Genomic DNA, 16,927 nt, shown 5'->3' with positions numbered 1-16,927 from the left:
TCAAAATATGGCCACTTTTTTTTCTAGGATAACCATAACAAATAAACTCAGGGTTTCTGTGACCCTCTAGCCTTTCAAGGGAGGTATGGGTATTTTCTTTTTTTTTCAATTGGCTTGTCAGACAAACAAAAAGGCTTCAAGACAGATTTCTGCACATTCTAACCTGATCATCAAGTGCTCTTATGTCTTGGTTGACATCCTCAAGCTGCTCCTTGAGTTCATCTGCAATCAAAAAATGTTGGGTTGATACTGATCTGAATTTATGGTTTTGGTTTGAAAATTTTCAAACCAGTTTCAAGATCATTTTTTTTTCTCATATGAATCATTATAGGTGACTATATATATTGCACATTGAATAACTATTGCCAGCAATACTATGTACAGTCAACTCTCGGACACCCCGCTATTGAAGACACTACCTAAAAAATCCAGATCCCCAGCAAAAGAGGTTTGACTGGAAATGACTCCTGCTATTACGGACTCAAAACATAGCTCCGAGGGTGTCTGCTATAACAAGAGTTGACTGTATTGTAGGGGTGTCGAATGGTAAATGCGAGACTTTGCGAGACTGATACCTTTTCTGCGAGCCCGAGACCTTGCAAAAGAAATCGAGACTCCGAGAAGGCGTCAAAGAAAAATTCGAGACGATGAGACCCTTGAAATTTGGCTAAAATTTTGCGCGACACACATTTTTTTGAAGGACCATTCACCACCCCTTATTGTGATAGTAGTGATACTATACACCTTATTCATAAATGGCGGAACATGCGGCAGAGTTTGGTTTGAGTACATGAAAGCGAAACAAGTGCGGCTTCACTTTAAACCAAAACAAAACAAAGTACCGGTATGCAGGGAGTTGAAGTAGAATCTATTGCAATTCTTGAAATATTTGGTCAGTTAGAAAGTGATTCTTGGCTGTATGTTAATAATGACTGCGATGAAATCCCTGCTTTTTACAACTGCAGACATGGTCATTATAATTTATGGTTTTGAAGTCAGCAAAAAATGTGGTAAAATGCTCTTGGAACATGGGTGCTAAATAAAACTTCTGGCAGAAATAAAAATTGAAAAATACCGGGTATTTATACAAAAATATTAGGGTTTTGGACCTTCATCAATTACTATATTAAAGCTGATTTCCAGTCCGTACTGCGCAGACTCGGGGTTTGTTTACGTTTTTGTTTTGAATTCGTTGAAACGTTACACTTCGGTGACAGCATACATGAAGTTTTTAAGTCCGCCATTACAGTTCGCTTCGTTCAAGAACTTCCGATGAGCTGAAACGTCGGTTTGAAATAGTGTCAAGGTTCTTCTACTTGTTATTATTTGTTCTGCAAGGATATCTGGCGTTAATAATGAAGAAACAGGTAAGTTTGTCACGTAATTTTTAGTTTTGCTTTGTTTGTGAGGCTCACATAAACATTGCAGCCGAGATTGCGCAGTACGGACTGTAATTCATCTTTAAATATCTGCCACTGAATTTACCTTCCTTGGTTAGAAGACTGCTTAATTTGTCTGTATTGTCTTTGTCCTAAAAATAAAAAAGTACCAGAGAATATGCTTTCCATCTATGACAACAGACTTCGCCTAGAGATATTATAGCCCAGACACAGCTTTCTATAGACAGCTGTACTGTGTCTAGTAGCTATAGCATGACCATACATTGTAAAATTAATTTAATTATTTTTCAGCTACCAATTAAATTGTCTTTATGGAGTTTAGGACTCTATACAACTACAAAAATTGCAATTTGCTATAGGTCCCATTGTGTAAAAGCTAGGTCACATCTAAAAATTGCAATGATTTCTACCATGATTGAGTATGTTTACTATAAACAACAAAATGTATTATTTTGCTATGTAAAGAAATGATTTTTTTGAATGATTGCAACAACTGAAGTGTCAGTGTTTTGAAACCAAACTTGATATTTTATTTAGAACTTACTGGTAATTACTGGAACTTCAACCCTATGGTGTATTACATTAAATAACATTATTGTAAGTTATTTTTTTGGGAGGTCTTGACAAAGTGCAAGCCAGCAATTCAAGTCATGCCAGTCAGCCTACAGTTAGCTTAGGTAGCATTGCGGTTAGCCTTTATTTTGGGATAATAGGGATTTCTGAGGCATGCGTCAAGCCATTCCGATTAGCCTAAATGCCACATTGGTTAAGCCTATAGCACTCGGGTTAGCCTAAATAGCACTCTGGTTAGCCTACAGTGTACAGTTAGTTTAGGTAGCTCGTGCCCAGGGGAGGGGGGGGGGGGTACTCCGGCTTGTAAATGACGGGGATGATCGAATGAAGGCAAAACTAAGGACCCAAAAAAATCCCTAAGTCTTCCGACATTACCCAAAAAAATCCCTAGACCAAAAATAACCCCCCAAAAAATCCCTTGTCAAATTACCCCTAAATTGCCAGGAGGGGCAATAATATAACACAAAGAAAACCATTAAAAATTGAACGCTTGTGTTTGTTTATTTAACATAACAAATACGCCAAGGCATTAGGTTGTTTTTAATACCCAAAAAATCCCCTATTTTAATCAAGTTACCCAAAAAAAGACTTGCCAAATTTTCCAACCCAAAAAAATCCCTGAATCGAAAATTTCAAACCCAAAAAAATCCTTCGATCATCCCCGTCATTTACAAGCCGGAGTACCCCCCTGGGAGCTAGCGGTAAGCATTTTATTAGAATTTAAGGTTTCTGGCATGCACGCCTCACTCAGGCTCACATATTGTGCACACTCTTTTTTTCACACAAATTATCACGCTTCTTAATTGCATAATTTATTCACTCAGGGACTGTGTGCAGCTTACATGTATATAATTGGCTATGGCTTATTCATTGCCACAGGCTTAAGTAGAAATGTAGTTCCGGTTAGTAGATTTTGAAATACAAACAAGTAGAACAGAAATACAAACAAGTACACTGTTGACATTTATAATTCCCCTACTTTTCCGTGAAGTTGTAGAGATCAATAGTTGAGTTAGACGGTACGCCAACTTAGTTCCTGAACACGAGTGCCCGTGGGTAGGGATGTGGGGTGTTTAGTTTCCCTAGTTTTTGCTTGCATTCAAAAACCAAGATGGCGGCCCGTCAAACTCAATGATCGATCCCAACGACTTTACGGTAAAATAGGGGACTGTGGACAGTCTATAATTACATCAAAGAATAAGGACATTGTCAAGCTAAAATTATCAAAAAGAAGATAATTATACCCAACAGCCTAAAAAACTGCTGCTCATGGCTTATTTACCTGGTTCTGATTCTGCATACTTCCAGCCAAGGTGTTATCTTTCATCAATTCTTCATTTTCTCTCTCAAGGGACTGGATGGCTTCCCTATAACAGAATTGAAAGTGCATTAAGGGGCCCACCATTGACTCAAATAAAATACATTCTTTTACAAGTATCTGTGATGAATAAATAGGCCATAATTATGGGGAACAGTAAGTAAGATAATCATTAACTTACCTCTGGAATTTGGAGTTTCAGAAAAAAGCCATCCTTTCCCCATGGATGGTCATTGTGCAGTTCCAGAAAATATCCAAACCCACCCAATGGAAGGTCATTGGAAATTCTGAGGGGGTGGGGGGTCTCGAAAGCCAAAATTTTTTAAAGAAAGTATGGAGCTTATCTGGAATTTCCAGAGGGGTGGGGGTTCAAACAAAAAATCTTCCGTGGAAGGGGTATAGATATTTTCTGGAACAATACATTTGCAAATCTTGCAGGTACATATGTAATGGGGGTCTCAAAAGCCAAAAAGTTTAGAAGACAGCATGCAGCTAAACAGGTTGAAACCAGAAAACCTGACCTGCGAAGAAATGGGGATGGCATTTTCTGCAACCAATAATATACAATAACTTTTGCATTACATGTATGTGTCAATCATATGCATGTGGTATTGTAAAGTTTACCAGTACATATTCAAGTGTTATGAAAGTTTTTTTTGAGAAGCCACAGTCAATCTTTTTTTCACAGCAAACAAGTCAATAAGTAGTAGATAAAATATGAGCGGGAGATCTGTATGGGCGTTTACAATGGCGAGCCATTGCATTGTAAACTGCCATACAGATCGGACACGAATATTTTATTCTACTTGTGAAATGAAAACAATAAATTGAATGGAAAGTTTTGTTATGCGAATCAGTCTAGATCTGTATCAAAAGTTAATGAATACTAATTAGCTGAGCAGGAGTCTGTATCAAAAGTTAATTATATTGTTGATTTGTATTGGGGTTTACAGTTGTGTACATGTGATCTGAATACTGCGCTGGGATTGGTTTGCACCCTCATGAATAGTTAATGAATTTTACAAATACTAATAAAAGTGTTTACAAACAGTTATAGTATGTACTGTATGTTGCAATTATATTATTGCAATATATGTACATGTATGAATGACTATACCCTTAATGTTTTGGTAATAGAGCCCATCATCAAACTGAGAGGGTAAAACATGCATAAGGATTAATTGAAACAAACTGCAGTAATGTAATAAAACCATTCTCTATAAAATAAACCTACATCTGTTTTCTTATTTGGTTCTGAGTCTCTTCACTGTAAGCCCTTCTGTCTCCTTCAATGATACGATACTGCCGTTGGAGTTTTGCAAGTTCTTGTTCAGCTGCAATCAGGAAAAAATAATTACGCCCTGTTAAGTATTGCATTGCATATCCTAATTACTGCGCAGAATTTCAAGCGTATTTAGCGTGCGCACATAAAACAAAATTGCGGCTTTTTTCTATACGGCTTAATTACCTTAAGGTTACTATTTTTAGCGACTACTAATTTAAGTGATTTTTTCAGAGCAAGATTCAGCGACTATTTAATTAAGTGATTTCCGAAAAATTTAAAAAGTTAGTGATATCACGTAAACCACTTTTTAATGAACATATAGCTAAGATGGAAATATAATGTTCAGTAAATGAACAAATTCACTTAAAATTGAATGAACATTTGCATTGGCAGAAAGAACATAGTTATCGGCATCTATTATAATTTTGTTTCCCTTTGGGATAGGAGGAGAAGAACTCAAATTTAACAAGTATTAAACTTGACCGAGACAAATTTTAGCGAGTACTTAATTTAGCGATTTTTGCCCAACTCGCTAAAATCGCTAAAATTGGTAGCCGCTAACAAAAGTAACCTTAAGGTAGTCTGTGAGAAAAATTAATCGTCTCTTTCTCGTAAATGAGTTCGATGACCTATCATTTTTTTCTCAGATTTTGGGTGTAGCGATCAAGTTCTTTCTTTTTTGTAAAACCAAAACAAATCAATTCCTTTGTTTGAAAAAAATTATCACAGGAAATGTGTACTTTGCCAGTACTGGCAAGGAAATTATTAAGGAATTATGTGGTACCGGTATATACAAGGTCTTCCTGCTCCTAAACGTAAATGAGGACCCCACTTTTATATTTTAAAATTTAAGAGGGCGTCCGTGTTACAGCGGATAAGGCACTTTTCGGACCTTCGCCGATTTCCCTGATTTTTTCAGTGAAAGTCGACAATTATATCCCAGTAACAAATATCACATTTATTTGGATCAATTCGATATTTTATATTTTTTGCGAGGCGATTTTCAAAGTCACCTCAAAACCATGCATTTCGCCATTGGAGACTCCGTAAACTTGCTATAAATGACGGTCGCTGCCAAAACTTTATTACTCAATTCAACGAGCTGATTATTTTAAATATTGAAGTTTCATCTTCCCTCGATAGTGTAGAGGTTTAATACATGTAATTGAAATCTATTTAAGTCTCGTTAAGTGATGATTTTTTTAATTTAACTCCCAACAAACTCCGGAATGTGCAAAGCGTGACATGCCTGTAGTTGAAAGCCATTTTCTCGAATGTGGGACCTGATCTAGAATCGTGTCTTTTGTAACTTAAAAGTACTAACACCATAGTAGAAAAGTATGAAATAAAATTTGTGGGCACTCTTTACTGCGCGCCGTACAGAGCTCCACGAATTTCCCAAATATTCGCCATTTTGATCCAAAACAAAGAAAACGCTTGAGCGACCGATAAACCAATTCCAGAACCGTAAATGTTTGGAGATGTGTTAAATACTGCTAGAAGTCAGACTGTAAATGTAAAATATTTTTCTTTCGCAGTTCCAACCGTTTTAGCCGATTTCTCGGTATTTTCAACGCTCACAGCAATAAATATATCACTTGCGATCAATTATGCAAATTTCGGCATAAGCCCGTGTTGTCACGGAACATCTGTATACCGCAAACAATTTGCCTAAAAACGTTTTCCAAAGCAATTATTTCCTTCTTACCTTGCCGGGCGATAAGATTCTTTACCCTTCTATGTTAAAGCTTTCTTTTTGTTTTTGGCTGTAGAGAAGCTGTTTTCATTTCCCACGCTGCGATAAAACAGTGTTTGTTTTGCCGCAAGACTGACTTGTAAAGCCTTATTTGTCAAACCCCTGTCAGCCCTTTTTTTGTTTTTCTCTTTGCAAAACCTTTAAAAAACATTGTAAGCTTCTGAGGATGTTTTTTCATACCCGAAAGGGTTTTTATTTGCTTGGCTTTTTTTTCGGAGGGATTTATTCGAAAAAATTACATCCCAGTCTGGTCTTGTGAAAACAAGGGAAATCCCTGATTTGCGTCGCACAAGTTTTGTTTGAACAGTGTTTTGTGAAAACTATCGGACTCCAATGAGGCAAAGCAAGTGCTACAATTATCTTATAAACATTTAAAGTCTTTGAAGCATTGTAGACATAAAATACAAATAATTGGGATAACTCAATGTTTGTTTTTGCAAACTTACTTGTTTGTTTCAATGTAATTGAATTTAAACCGACCAATAAATGTCCGCGATTTTGTCTAATTTCGAGAAAATCCTTGCGCGTCCTTTCTGCACGAAATGGCAGCTATTGCATCCAATTGCTCTCTTCACAAGATATTACAGACTCCGTGTGGATCTAGTAGGAATGAGGAGAGCCATGTGTTGCTCTCTGAGTGCAACTCGGATATTTCAGCTCATTAATTTTGTCGAGCTGCCACTTATCGAAATGCGGCGATGTTACGGAAGCCGAACTAATCTTGTCGAGAGCGTGACGTTACCAACGGCTGTGTAGTAGACTGAGTGCGGGCTTGACCATTACAAGGTGTGGTCGATGCTATTTTTTTTTTTTCAAAAAAGCGTTGACACTATCCCGCTAAATTTGAGTGAAATATATCCCCTCAGGGGGGGGGGGTTACTTTAAAAAAATTTATACGGGAAAGCTTCGCCCGAGCTCTAACCCCTGCCCTTTTATAAACGATTTTGACAGAAATCGTTCCCCTTTTGTATACCTTTTACTGAAAAAAGGTACCCCTTTAATATACCTGAAAGACATGGTATAGACTTAAGACACGACGTTTTCTTGTATATTTAACAATTATCCTGCGAAATCGCGCGGAATATCGCCTGATACTTAGCCGACGAGGCCGTAGGCCGAGTTGGCTAAAATCAGACGATATTCCGCAAGATTGAGCAGGATAATTGTTTTATTATTCAACAAATTGTCAACGAAACACATTTTGCAGAAAGAAAAACTGTAATTATGCAACGCTTTACAAGATTTCGGACGAATCTTCGCAACCTACGTATATGGCAGGATATCTGTTATGTACGGATGACAGATATCGTTAACATTTTGACCATATATGGGCAGCGCGCGCATGGGTTGAATAATAATGTCTAATAGACGCCCCCCCCCCTCCCAAAAAAAATTAATAAAATAAAAAAAGATGAATCGCCTCATAAACCAGGGAAACGCTCCACAGCGTAACATCACTCGGACATCGAAAAGGCAAACAATGCCAACATGGTTGACCCTAATGGCGCTGAAGACATCAGCATCGAACTATGAACGTAACTACCAACAAGGCAAGAGACGAGCAGAACGATCGCTTATTTGGCAGAGAAAAATCGCTGACCAAGAGCCAAGTGCAGGGCTTCTTTTCGCGCCGTGCAGCGGCTAGACGAAGAAAGCAGGAACCAGAAAAAATCGACCTGAGTCCCAGGGAGCTATTGCTTGAAGAAGAAGTTGATAGACAACAACTTGTTGAAGAGGTAGTGAACGAACTGGGGCCGCAGCACCCACTGTCGTACGACGCATTCAACCTGTGCGAGTGTGTGAGAGAACATAAACTGGACAAATTTAACGTACCAATGCTCAAAGAAATCTTGCGCCATTTTGAGGTCCAATTCAAATCGAAAGACAAAAAGAAAGACCTGATTGAACAACTAAGGTTGTTCATGATTGAAAAAGAATGAATATAAAGGGATAAACAAGTCACTAACCTTGCAAAGAAACATTCATTAGCACATAAGGTTAAACGTAGTAAATGCCGTTAATATTACGATCCTCTTTTCACGAAAAACAGTTTTCTGTTATTGCCCCCGCAGGGCTTTCGCCCAGAGACGAAAGCCCGAGGAGGCATTCATTGTAGCTTACGCGTATGTATAGAGAATGTACTTACAGTCCGAATATACGGTATGTATACCAGAAAAAATCTCGATTTGCTCGAACAAGGCCGCAAGGAATCTCTGAGTAATGATAATGTTTTGCCGCAAGGGATTCCTGGGTAATGATGAAGTAAAGGCAGAAAATGCCCGAAGAAGTTATGGGTATTATGATGTCACGATAACAGGGGGTAGCGGTAAATAAAAATTCCTATCTTGGGTTAGAACGGTATTAAAAAGACTGACGCGCGTTTTGGCATTTGTCACACGTTGATTACTCCGATGTTTGGCTTACGCGTGTTCACAGATTTGTTCGAGCGGTTTCTCCGCTTTGGTTGTGTTTAATTTAGTGATATTTGAACCAGTTGTTAGTAATACGTCGAAAGATTTCGAGCAATCGGTTTCGTGTTCTTGGCTAAGTGTGTTCCAAGAGCTGGTTCAAGCGTTAAGGTTTGCTCTCGGGGGTAATTCGTTTAGCTAACAAACTGTCAGATTATTTGATCCAAAAAGTGGTTTGAATAAGGAGCAAAAATTGTTTTCTCGAATCTTTGAATGTGCCATATTTTGTTACTCGTGGAATTTTTAGGCTTTTTGAACTGGAAATCATTGTAAGTTTAATAATTGTGAATGTTATAAGCCCGGGATCATAATGTGTTATGTGTTATTTCCGCTAGGTGTTATTTCCGACTTGAACTTGTGAATACTTTTGGGACGCAATGGTGTCACACAACAAGAAATTCCGCAGCAAACAGATCAAACAATGTCTTGACGTACATGGCACAGTAAAAAAGAAGCCTAATTTTAAAGGCGACAAAAAGACTCCACTAATCCTAGATTATTGCTGTAAAACAAATTATAAAAAAGGCGGGGCAGCTTTATAGTGAGAACTATTAGTAGTCAAGACTTGATGAGTTAATGGACAACTGTATAAATGCGGGTTCTTTCATATTTGTTATATTCATGTTGTCAAAAAAAAACATATTTCGTAGCAGGGCTCGCGACTCCCTTCAATTACCGATAGCAATAGAATACGAAATGCACATTTGTGTTACATATTTGTTTTCTTGTTTTAGAGACAATTTAATGCCCCGCCCACTAATTATGACAGATAAATTAATGGCCACCATCTTATTAAAATCAAACCAATACAATGACTTCCAATTATAAAGCCCCGACTGTTAGTGTTTTTACTTTTATGTCTCGAATACTTCAGAGACTTTTGATGTTCATCAAATATATAACTTTTTATTATTATTTGTTTACGAGAAAGGGCTAGAAGGGGATAAAATGAGAAATAGGATTGGGCAAATTGTTGCTGGGAAAATGGAATTTGGGTCACTGGGACTGGGAATCACAAGTAAAAACCAATAGATAGAACTGGGATTTGGATTTAAAAAATTCGGAAAAACAATAGGCTAGGGCTTTACCCTAATCCACACCCCCCCCCCCCCTCGCCTCCCTCTATCAGGAACCTGTATGAAATTTGCGAGTCTTGACAAGACAAGGAGCGTATTCGACACCCTCGACAGCAAATCAGCAAGTTTCAACTCAATACAAGAAGGGCATTTTTTGGAACGTGAATTTTCTTGAAAAAGTCCCCTCGAAAAGGCCAAGCGACGAAAACAAAAACCCGGGTTTTGACAAACTAGGCAGCCTGGCCGGTTTTAATTGAATTAGACTGAAACGAACAAGTCAGTCTTGCGGCAAAACAAACACTCTTTCATCGCAGCGTGGGAAATGAAAACAGCTTCTCTACAGCCACAAACGAAAAGAAAGCTTTTACATAGAAGGTAAGGTAAGAAGGAAGTAATTGCTTTGGAAAACGTTTTTAGGCAAATTGTTGCGGTATACAGATGTTCCGTGACACACGGGCTTATGCCGAAATTTGCATATTCATCAAAGTGATATATTTATTGCTGTGAGCGTTGAAAATACCGAGAAATTGCATAAAACGGTTGGAACTGCGAAAGAAAACGATTTTACATTTACAGTCCGACTTCTAGCAGTATTTAACACATCTCCAAACATTTACGGTTCTGGAATTGGTTTATCGGTCGCTCAAGCGTTTTCTTTGTTTTGGATCAAAATGGCGAATATTTGGGAAATTCATGGAGCTCTGTACGGCGCGCAGTAAAGAGTGCCCACAAATTTTATTTCATACTTTTCTACTATGGTGTTAGTACTTTTAAGTTACAATAGACACGATTCTAGATCAGGTCCCACATTCGAGAAAATGGCTTTCAACTACAGGCATGTCACGCTTTGCACATTCCGGAGTTTGTTGGGAGTTAAATTAAAAAAATCATCACTTAACGAAACTTAAATAGATTTCAATTATTAAACCTCTACACTATCGAGGGAAGATGAAACTTCAATATTTAAAATAATCAGCTCGTTGAATTGAGTAATAAAGTTTTGGCAGCGACCGTCATTTATAGCAAGTTTACGGAGTCTCCAATGGCGAAATGCATGGTTTTGAGGTGACTTTGAAAATCGCCTCGCAAAAAATATAAAATATCGAATTGATCCAAATAAATGTGATATTTGTTACTGGGATATAATTGTCGACTTTCACTGAAAAAATCAGGGAAATCGGTGAAGGTCCGAAAAGTGCCTTATCCGCTGTAACACGGACGCCCTCTTAAGTCCCCTTAAGGTAATCAACAAGTAGGCAAAGTTTGGTTGAAAATCTATGTTTAGTTCTCAGGGCTGCAAACAACAGTCATTGGACATTGGCCAACCAAAATTTGCTCATGTCTGACGAAATCCTAATTGTGGTTGGACATGATGTCTGGACAATTTTTTTGACTGTAAATCGTTTTACGGCAACAATGAATAAAAATCTGTCCAACCACAATTTTGTTTTGTCTGACCAAGATTACATAATGTATTTTGAAGTAAAAAAAATATTTGCAACCCTGGTTCTATTTCGGGGCAATGATGATGACCTTTAAAACAAATAATTTATCAAATGGTAATAAAAGTTGAATGTTGAGTCTCCCAGTGTTTTATCTTTTTTTCAAACTTTTAATTATGGGGATGGGTTCAAATTTCAGGCAGGCATCTACTGATTAGCACTGAACACTTTCTCCATTATTCAGCACTGGAATGTGTTAAGAGCACATTTTGATAGGCTTATAAGCATAAAATGCACAGAATAGAAAAGGACTTATGACACACCTAGTCCATCGACCTCGGCCTCACTTCCCTCAGATCGTCTACTGTGGACTCTTTGCATGTTGAATTCTAAACAAACCTACAACTCAAATAAAGAAAATATAACTGCGTTATTTAATTATATCAAATACAGTAAACTTTTTAATAAGAAGTAAACAGAATTACCGGTAATATTGTTATTTTAAAACGCTTAACCCCAGTAAAAATATTTTGTGATCACAGTGTGATCATGGATCACGCCTGTGATCACGACATGATCACGCCTTTTACCTTGATCACGCCTTTGGGACAGCGTGATCACAGTGTGATGGGAGTGATCACACCTGTGATCACCCCTGTCACGCCGTGATGAGAGTAATCACTGCCAATTCACCGTGATCACGTTATAGTTATGGCGATAGACAAACTACATCTTCCCGTAGAGAGCAAGATAGAAGCCTTGAAAATGACGTACCAAAATTAATATAATCTTAAACTAAATTCTTGAGCATCTGCAACGGTAAGATCAGCAGTGTTCTAATTTCAATGTAGCAATTTGTCCGGCAGTGCGATAACACTTAAATACGACACTTGATAAGCGGATCGTTTAAAACTTAAATATAAACTGTTGCTTCGGAAAGTAGCAACGTTAACTCAAGTTTGATGTAAAGATTTAAGTAATGGTATAAGCTGTAGTTTTTTGTATTACGGACTTATATTATGGAATGAAATTGATGAGAGATTTAAGATTCTATCTTCTTATTCATTTAAAAGAGAATTATCATTGCATTTCATTAACTTCTATTAAGTTTTTCTACTAATAATTTAATTTTGGTATTTCTGTCATTTTTCATTTTTTTTTCTTTCCTTTTTCTTTTTACTATTATCTTTTTGCTGTTGTTGTTGTACATACGTGTTTAAGAATTATTTGTTCTGTAATCTACCACCTTAATTAATTGTGTAAAATTGTAAAATGTAAAATGCCTCTTTTCTGACGATATATTTATTTTAAATTAATAAATGGTGGTCACCCAACTAGTTTAGCTTTTTAGTTATTTTGGGTGACCAGCAACTGTATGTATTTTTAATTTATTTACTGTTTAAACATTAATTTTATTTTTTGTAATTTACAGTTCAAATAAACTTTTTGTTGTTGTTGTTGTTGTTTGTTGTCCCTTTTCTTCAAAATCGTAATTTACTCACCGATGAAAGTCCGCGCTTTTGTCGTGATTACTGTGTCAGAATTAATGAAAACATTAATAACAGTTTGCCGACAAAGTTGGCAATCGTTTGTTTTTCCTGACTGATTTGGCTTCATAATAGCTCGTGGTCACATGGAAACAATTTGCAACAACACTGCTTGTTTCGTTTCTTCTGTTTCTCAGCATTAAATCTTTTTTATGTTTTCAGCGCTCTTTGGCTTTCGTAAATACGTGACAGAATTTAGGTGCAAAAATAGCTGACCGCAATGTAATCTCAAGTTTCATGAAGCACAGACGAAACCCGATTGGTCAATTTTGACAACACGTTTATTGTATTCAATACCGCTTCCTCATGTTACAAAATTGAAGTCAACCGTTGATATTACAGCGGGAAAGTCCTTTATAGCTCGCTTAATGATGTAAAATTTGATCAAATAATTTGCCTTTTTAAAGACAGATTTGTAAGTTTAAGTGTGGAAATGCAACAATGTAACTGCGGTCTACGTTAGATCGACATTATGGAAGCACTATAGATCGAGATCATGGAAGCACAAATGTTGATTTAGTCCGTTCGGCAAGTTGAAATAACCGTTGGTTTACCGCTCTCTACAAAACATTACTTCTTGGATAATTGAATTCTGCAACGAGGGAATCGAAGGAACCGAGACAATTCGCAAATCGAGGTGAGCAAGTGTCAGCTAAAACGGCTGGTCAATATAGAAATTTTTACACAAGCGTCAATGTAATCGAAGAATGACTAGTACGACTAAAGCTTTCCAAAATGGCGCACTCACCAACGGTCAACTGTTGCGAATAAAACGTCTTGACTCTTCATCATTTAAATAATTTGTTTTACAGTTTATTTGGTTACAAGTTAGTTACAGTAATGGTGCTAGTCCTAAGTGCATTAGCGTTTGCTCACAACAAGTTGTTAATTGCTTTAGAATTGATTTCACTCGTACGTACGGCCAACATTCCGTGAAAGTTGTAAAGCATGTTATAAAAATAAAGACTTAATCAATTTCATCAAGGTGTTTAGATGTTTTATTTAGGAATAGCATTTGTTTCACTAACAAATTCAAGGATATTTTGCTTGAGACCGTGCTTGACGCAATTTTTTATTCTTCTGACCGTGATCACGCCACCGTGATCACGGGTTCCAGCGTACCAAGGCGTGATCACCTTCCATCACAATATATTCCGTGATCACGGTGTGATCACGGCGTGATCACGCGGTGATCACGCGTAAAAGTTTTTACGCGTGATCACACTTTGTGATCACGCCCGTGATCACACAGTGATCACACCCATATTTTTACTGGGGTAAATGCATGTAGTTCTTTTTGGATTAAATGTTAGGGATTACAAACTATTCACATAAAACTAACATTTTAGTTGGCCAAATGCCCCACTTACAACAAAATGAAGAAAACGCCAATGTTCATTCATAAAACTTGCAATGTTTACTTTTACACAAAATATGCTTGAACTCGTTGCTACGAACGACAAACTAGGATTTAACCCTCGCAGCTTCAAGATACACAGGTTTGTATGCCGAATAAAAGGGATATCTCAACGAAACTGTTTCCTATTTGTTTTTTAAATGTTCAAGCAAAACTAATAGGCCAAAATAATTACATGTAAAGCGTTATAAGTTTACTGTTATTCGTATGTTGTTGTGAAAGGCCCGATTTATACTAGAGATGGATGATTCGTCCGGACGAACTTGCATTTTAATTAGGCGAGCATTTTTTAGTTCGTGTGATAATTCGTCTGTGTATAAATACGGGCAAACAGACGGATTATCGGTCTAAACCAACTATCTTCATAATTCGTCTGCCAAGACGACTTATGAATTAGGGTGCTTACCATTTGTAAGAAAAATTTGGTTGGTGTGACCGTTGCATAATGGCAAGCGATTTTCCGAATATACCGACCAACCGGATGAGATTTCGCTTACCATTATTCTACCAGGCGTTCTTTCCTGCTCACTCGAACTAGCGCCAAATTCAGGTTTGTTTTCTGTCTATATAACTGAATACTTCGAGGTAGAAAACAAACTTTTTGTCGAAGAAGATGGGCTGATGCTGTTTACTGCTGTCAGCTGTTCCATGAGACGCGATTTAAACAGAATACAAGGTTATTTTGAGGTAATTGTTCCCACCTACGCACGAGTGAATTTCGCAGCCGAGTGAAAATTGGCACGTTCGAGCTAGATCATGTCCCGAGAAAAAATATGAACACATAAACAATTCCAACGTGGAATACCAGAGGCAGGCAGCTTATTTCTCCTGTTAAAAAAGTGCTGGCATTTCTATGGTCGAGGTGAACATACACGTTCTAAATTGGTATAAAGACGCCATATTGTAAACACGACTAAAACTGCGCGGAGGTGCTAAAAAGGGCCTGGAAACAGAAGATTCGTTCAAATGGTAAGAACATTTCCGACAGTTTGTTCCAACCAGAATAAAAGGAATACCTCAAAACGTACTCCACAATTTTTGAACGGAATTTCCGGAAAATTGCTGTTCCATTTGACTTTCAACCGAAATTTCCGTGTTTTTTTTTTTGGCTTAATGGTAAGCACCCTTAGACAATTCTAACGTTTGATCTGTTGAATCAAAATTTTGCTAGGTTTACAATTTCGATTGAATATGTTTCAGATAACTTTCGCTTCGACAGCATGGTGGCGGCCGGCGACATTCTTTCGGAAGAATATTTACACAAGCATGTTTGTTGTTCTTAAAGAAATCTTATCTGCAAATGTGAAAGAAACCTTGCGGACCGTATACGTAACTTTAAATGTTGTTCAACGATTTACATCATAGTTACATGAATGAAAACTTGTTGTTGAAAAAAAAAAATGTTTCGAGCCCAAGTAAAGTCAATGCCGGAGAAGAAAATCATTAAACTGATTTATCCTTGCGAATGATCGGGTCAATTGAGCTCTTTGTTGATACATTTAATTTCAGTTTCACCAATTTGGCAACACACTACAGACAGAAATCTTTGATACAATACGGCCTCTTGCGAGTAATATATTCCATACTGAACGCTTCACTGACTCTCGCGAGAAACGAGACGCATCTCAAGAGAAACAAGACGAGAGGTGGTAACTTGCATTTGAGCGGTGCTGTATTTAGATTCTACACTTCATAACCAGGGGTGGTGAATGGTCCTTCAAAAAATGTGTGTCTTGCAAAATTTTAATCAAATTCCAGGGGTCTCGTCGTGTCGAACTTTTCTTTTACACCTTCTTGGAGTCTCGATTTCTTTTGCATGGCTGAAAGGGTCTCAGGCTTGCAGAAAAGATACAGTCTCGCTGTCTTGCAGATATATAGATAGCCATGGTTTCGCCGAAAATGAAGCGCACACATAACATTTTCCGAAAGGTACCCAAAAAGGTTATCAGTAACCTCAAATGCCTGGGGTATGCCTTGGGGGAGGAACGGGTGGTTTTGGAATTAACTGATACATTAGTCCTACTACTGAAACCAGGCTCAAATGGGCCCAAACATGGACGATCTTCAAAGCTTGATCAGAAGGACAACTGTTAACAACAAATTGAATGTTGTACATGTAAACGAGTTTAAGTGCCTATGAAGTAAGAGTCATTTTCTTTTATATAAGACAACTTAAGTAAGAAACTTACTTAAAATGCTACTCTTTGTCTCAATAAAACCAAATACCGGTAAGCTTACAAAAACTACCACCTTATGTGGTTTTTACTGACAGAGGTTTTTTAGACGAGGGTTTTTTTACGGTACACCAAAAAGATTGCATTTGGCGACTTGAACGTGTTGCTTTCATTTGACTGAATACCAACTGGCAAAAAGAATAAGGCCATGCCAGATGATAAGCTTAAAACGTAAAAATATAAGCTTACAAGCTCAAAGAGACAGGAGGGATTTTTGCAACTGATCGAACGTGGTAAATGTTTAAATGTAAACTCACTGCGAGGGTCCTGAGGTAAAACGAAATTAAATCATGCTTTTTTCATTGACAAGTTGCCTAAGGAACAGTAAACTTACCAAATTGCTTTCTTCTTACGACCTCTGAAAATACACCATACAAGATGGCTTCGAGCTGATCTGTGTTCGAACTCAGG

At 37.5% G+C, this 16,927-nt stretch overlaps 1 protein-coding gene across 2 annotated transcripts in view; it reads right to left on the bottom strand.

The window, feature by feature from the left end:
• The window catches only part of LOC144658793 (coiled-coil domain-containing protein 63-like), a 40,788-nt gene extending 23,872 nt beyond the window's left edge, over positions 1 to 16,916 (bottom strand). The window contains exons 1-6 of one of the 2 annotated variants that reach the window (XM_078519275.1): positions 16,851 to 16,916; positions 11,642 to 11,717; positions 4,526 to 4,625; positions 3,256 to 3,340; positions 1,486 to 1,531; positions 164 to 222 (exon numbers count right to left, since the gene is read on the bottom strand). In XM_078519275.1, coding sequence (XP_078375401.1) covers positions 164 to 222; positions 1,486 to 1,531; positions 3,256 to 3,340; positions 4,526 to 4,625; positions 11,642 to 11,699 — 348 coding nt within the window. In that variant the 5' untranslated portion in view covers positions 11,700 to 11,717; positions 16,851 to 16,916. The remainder of the gene's footprint in view (positions 1 to 163; positions 223 to 1,485; positions 1,532 to 3,255; positions 3,341 to 4,525; positions 4,626 to 11,641; positions 11,718 to 16,850) is intronic. The other variant, XM_078519274.1, reaches the window with a different exon arrangement.
• Positions 16,917 to 16,927: the final 11 nt, after the last annotated feature.

Source organism: Oculina patagonica, chromosome 6, assembly GCF_052425735.1.
Source record: "Oculina patagonica isolate OP01 chromosome 6, crgOcupat, whole genome shotgun sequence".
In the NCBI taxonomy this organism is placed as follows: domain Eukaryota; kingdom Metazoa; phylum Cnidaria; class Anthozoa; order Scleractinia; family Oculinidae; genus Oculina; species Oculina patagonica.
Note: the sequence above shows the minus strand (reverse complement) of the source record. Positions and strands in the feature narration are given on the sequence as shown.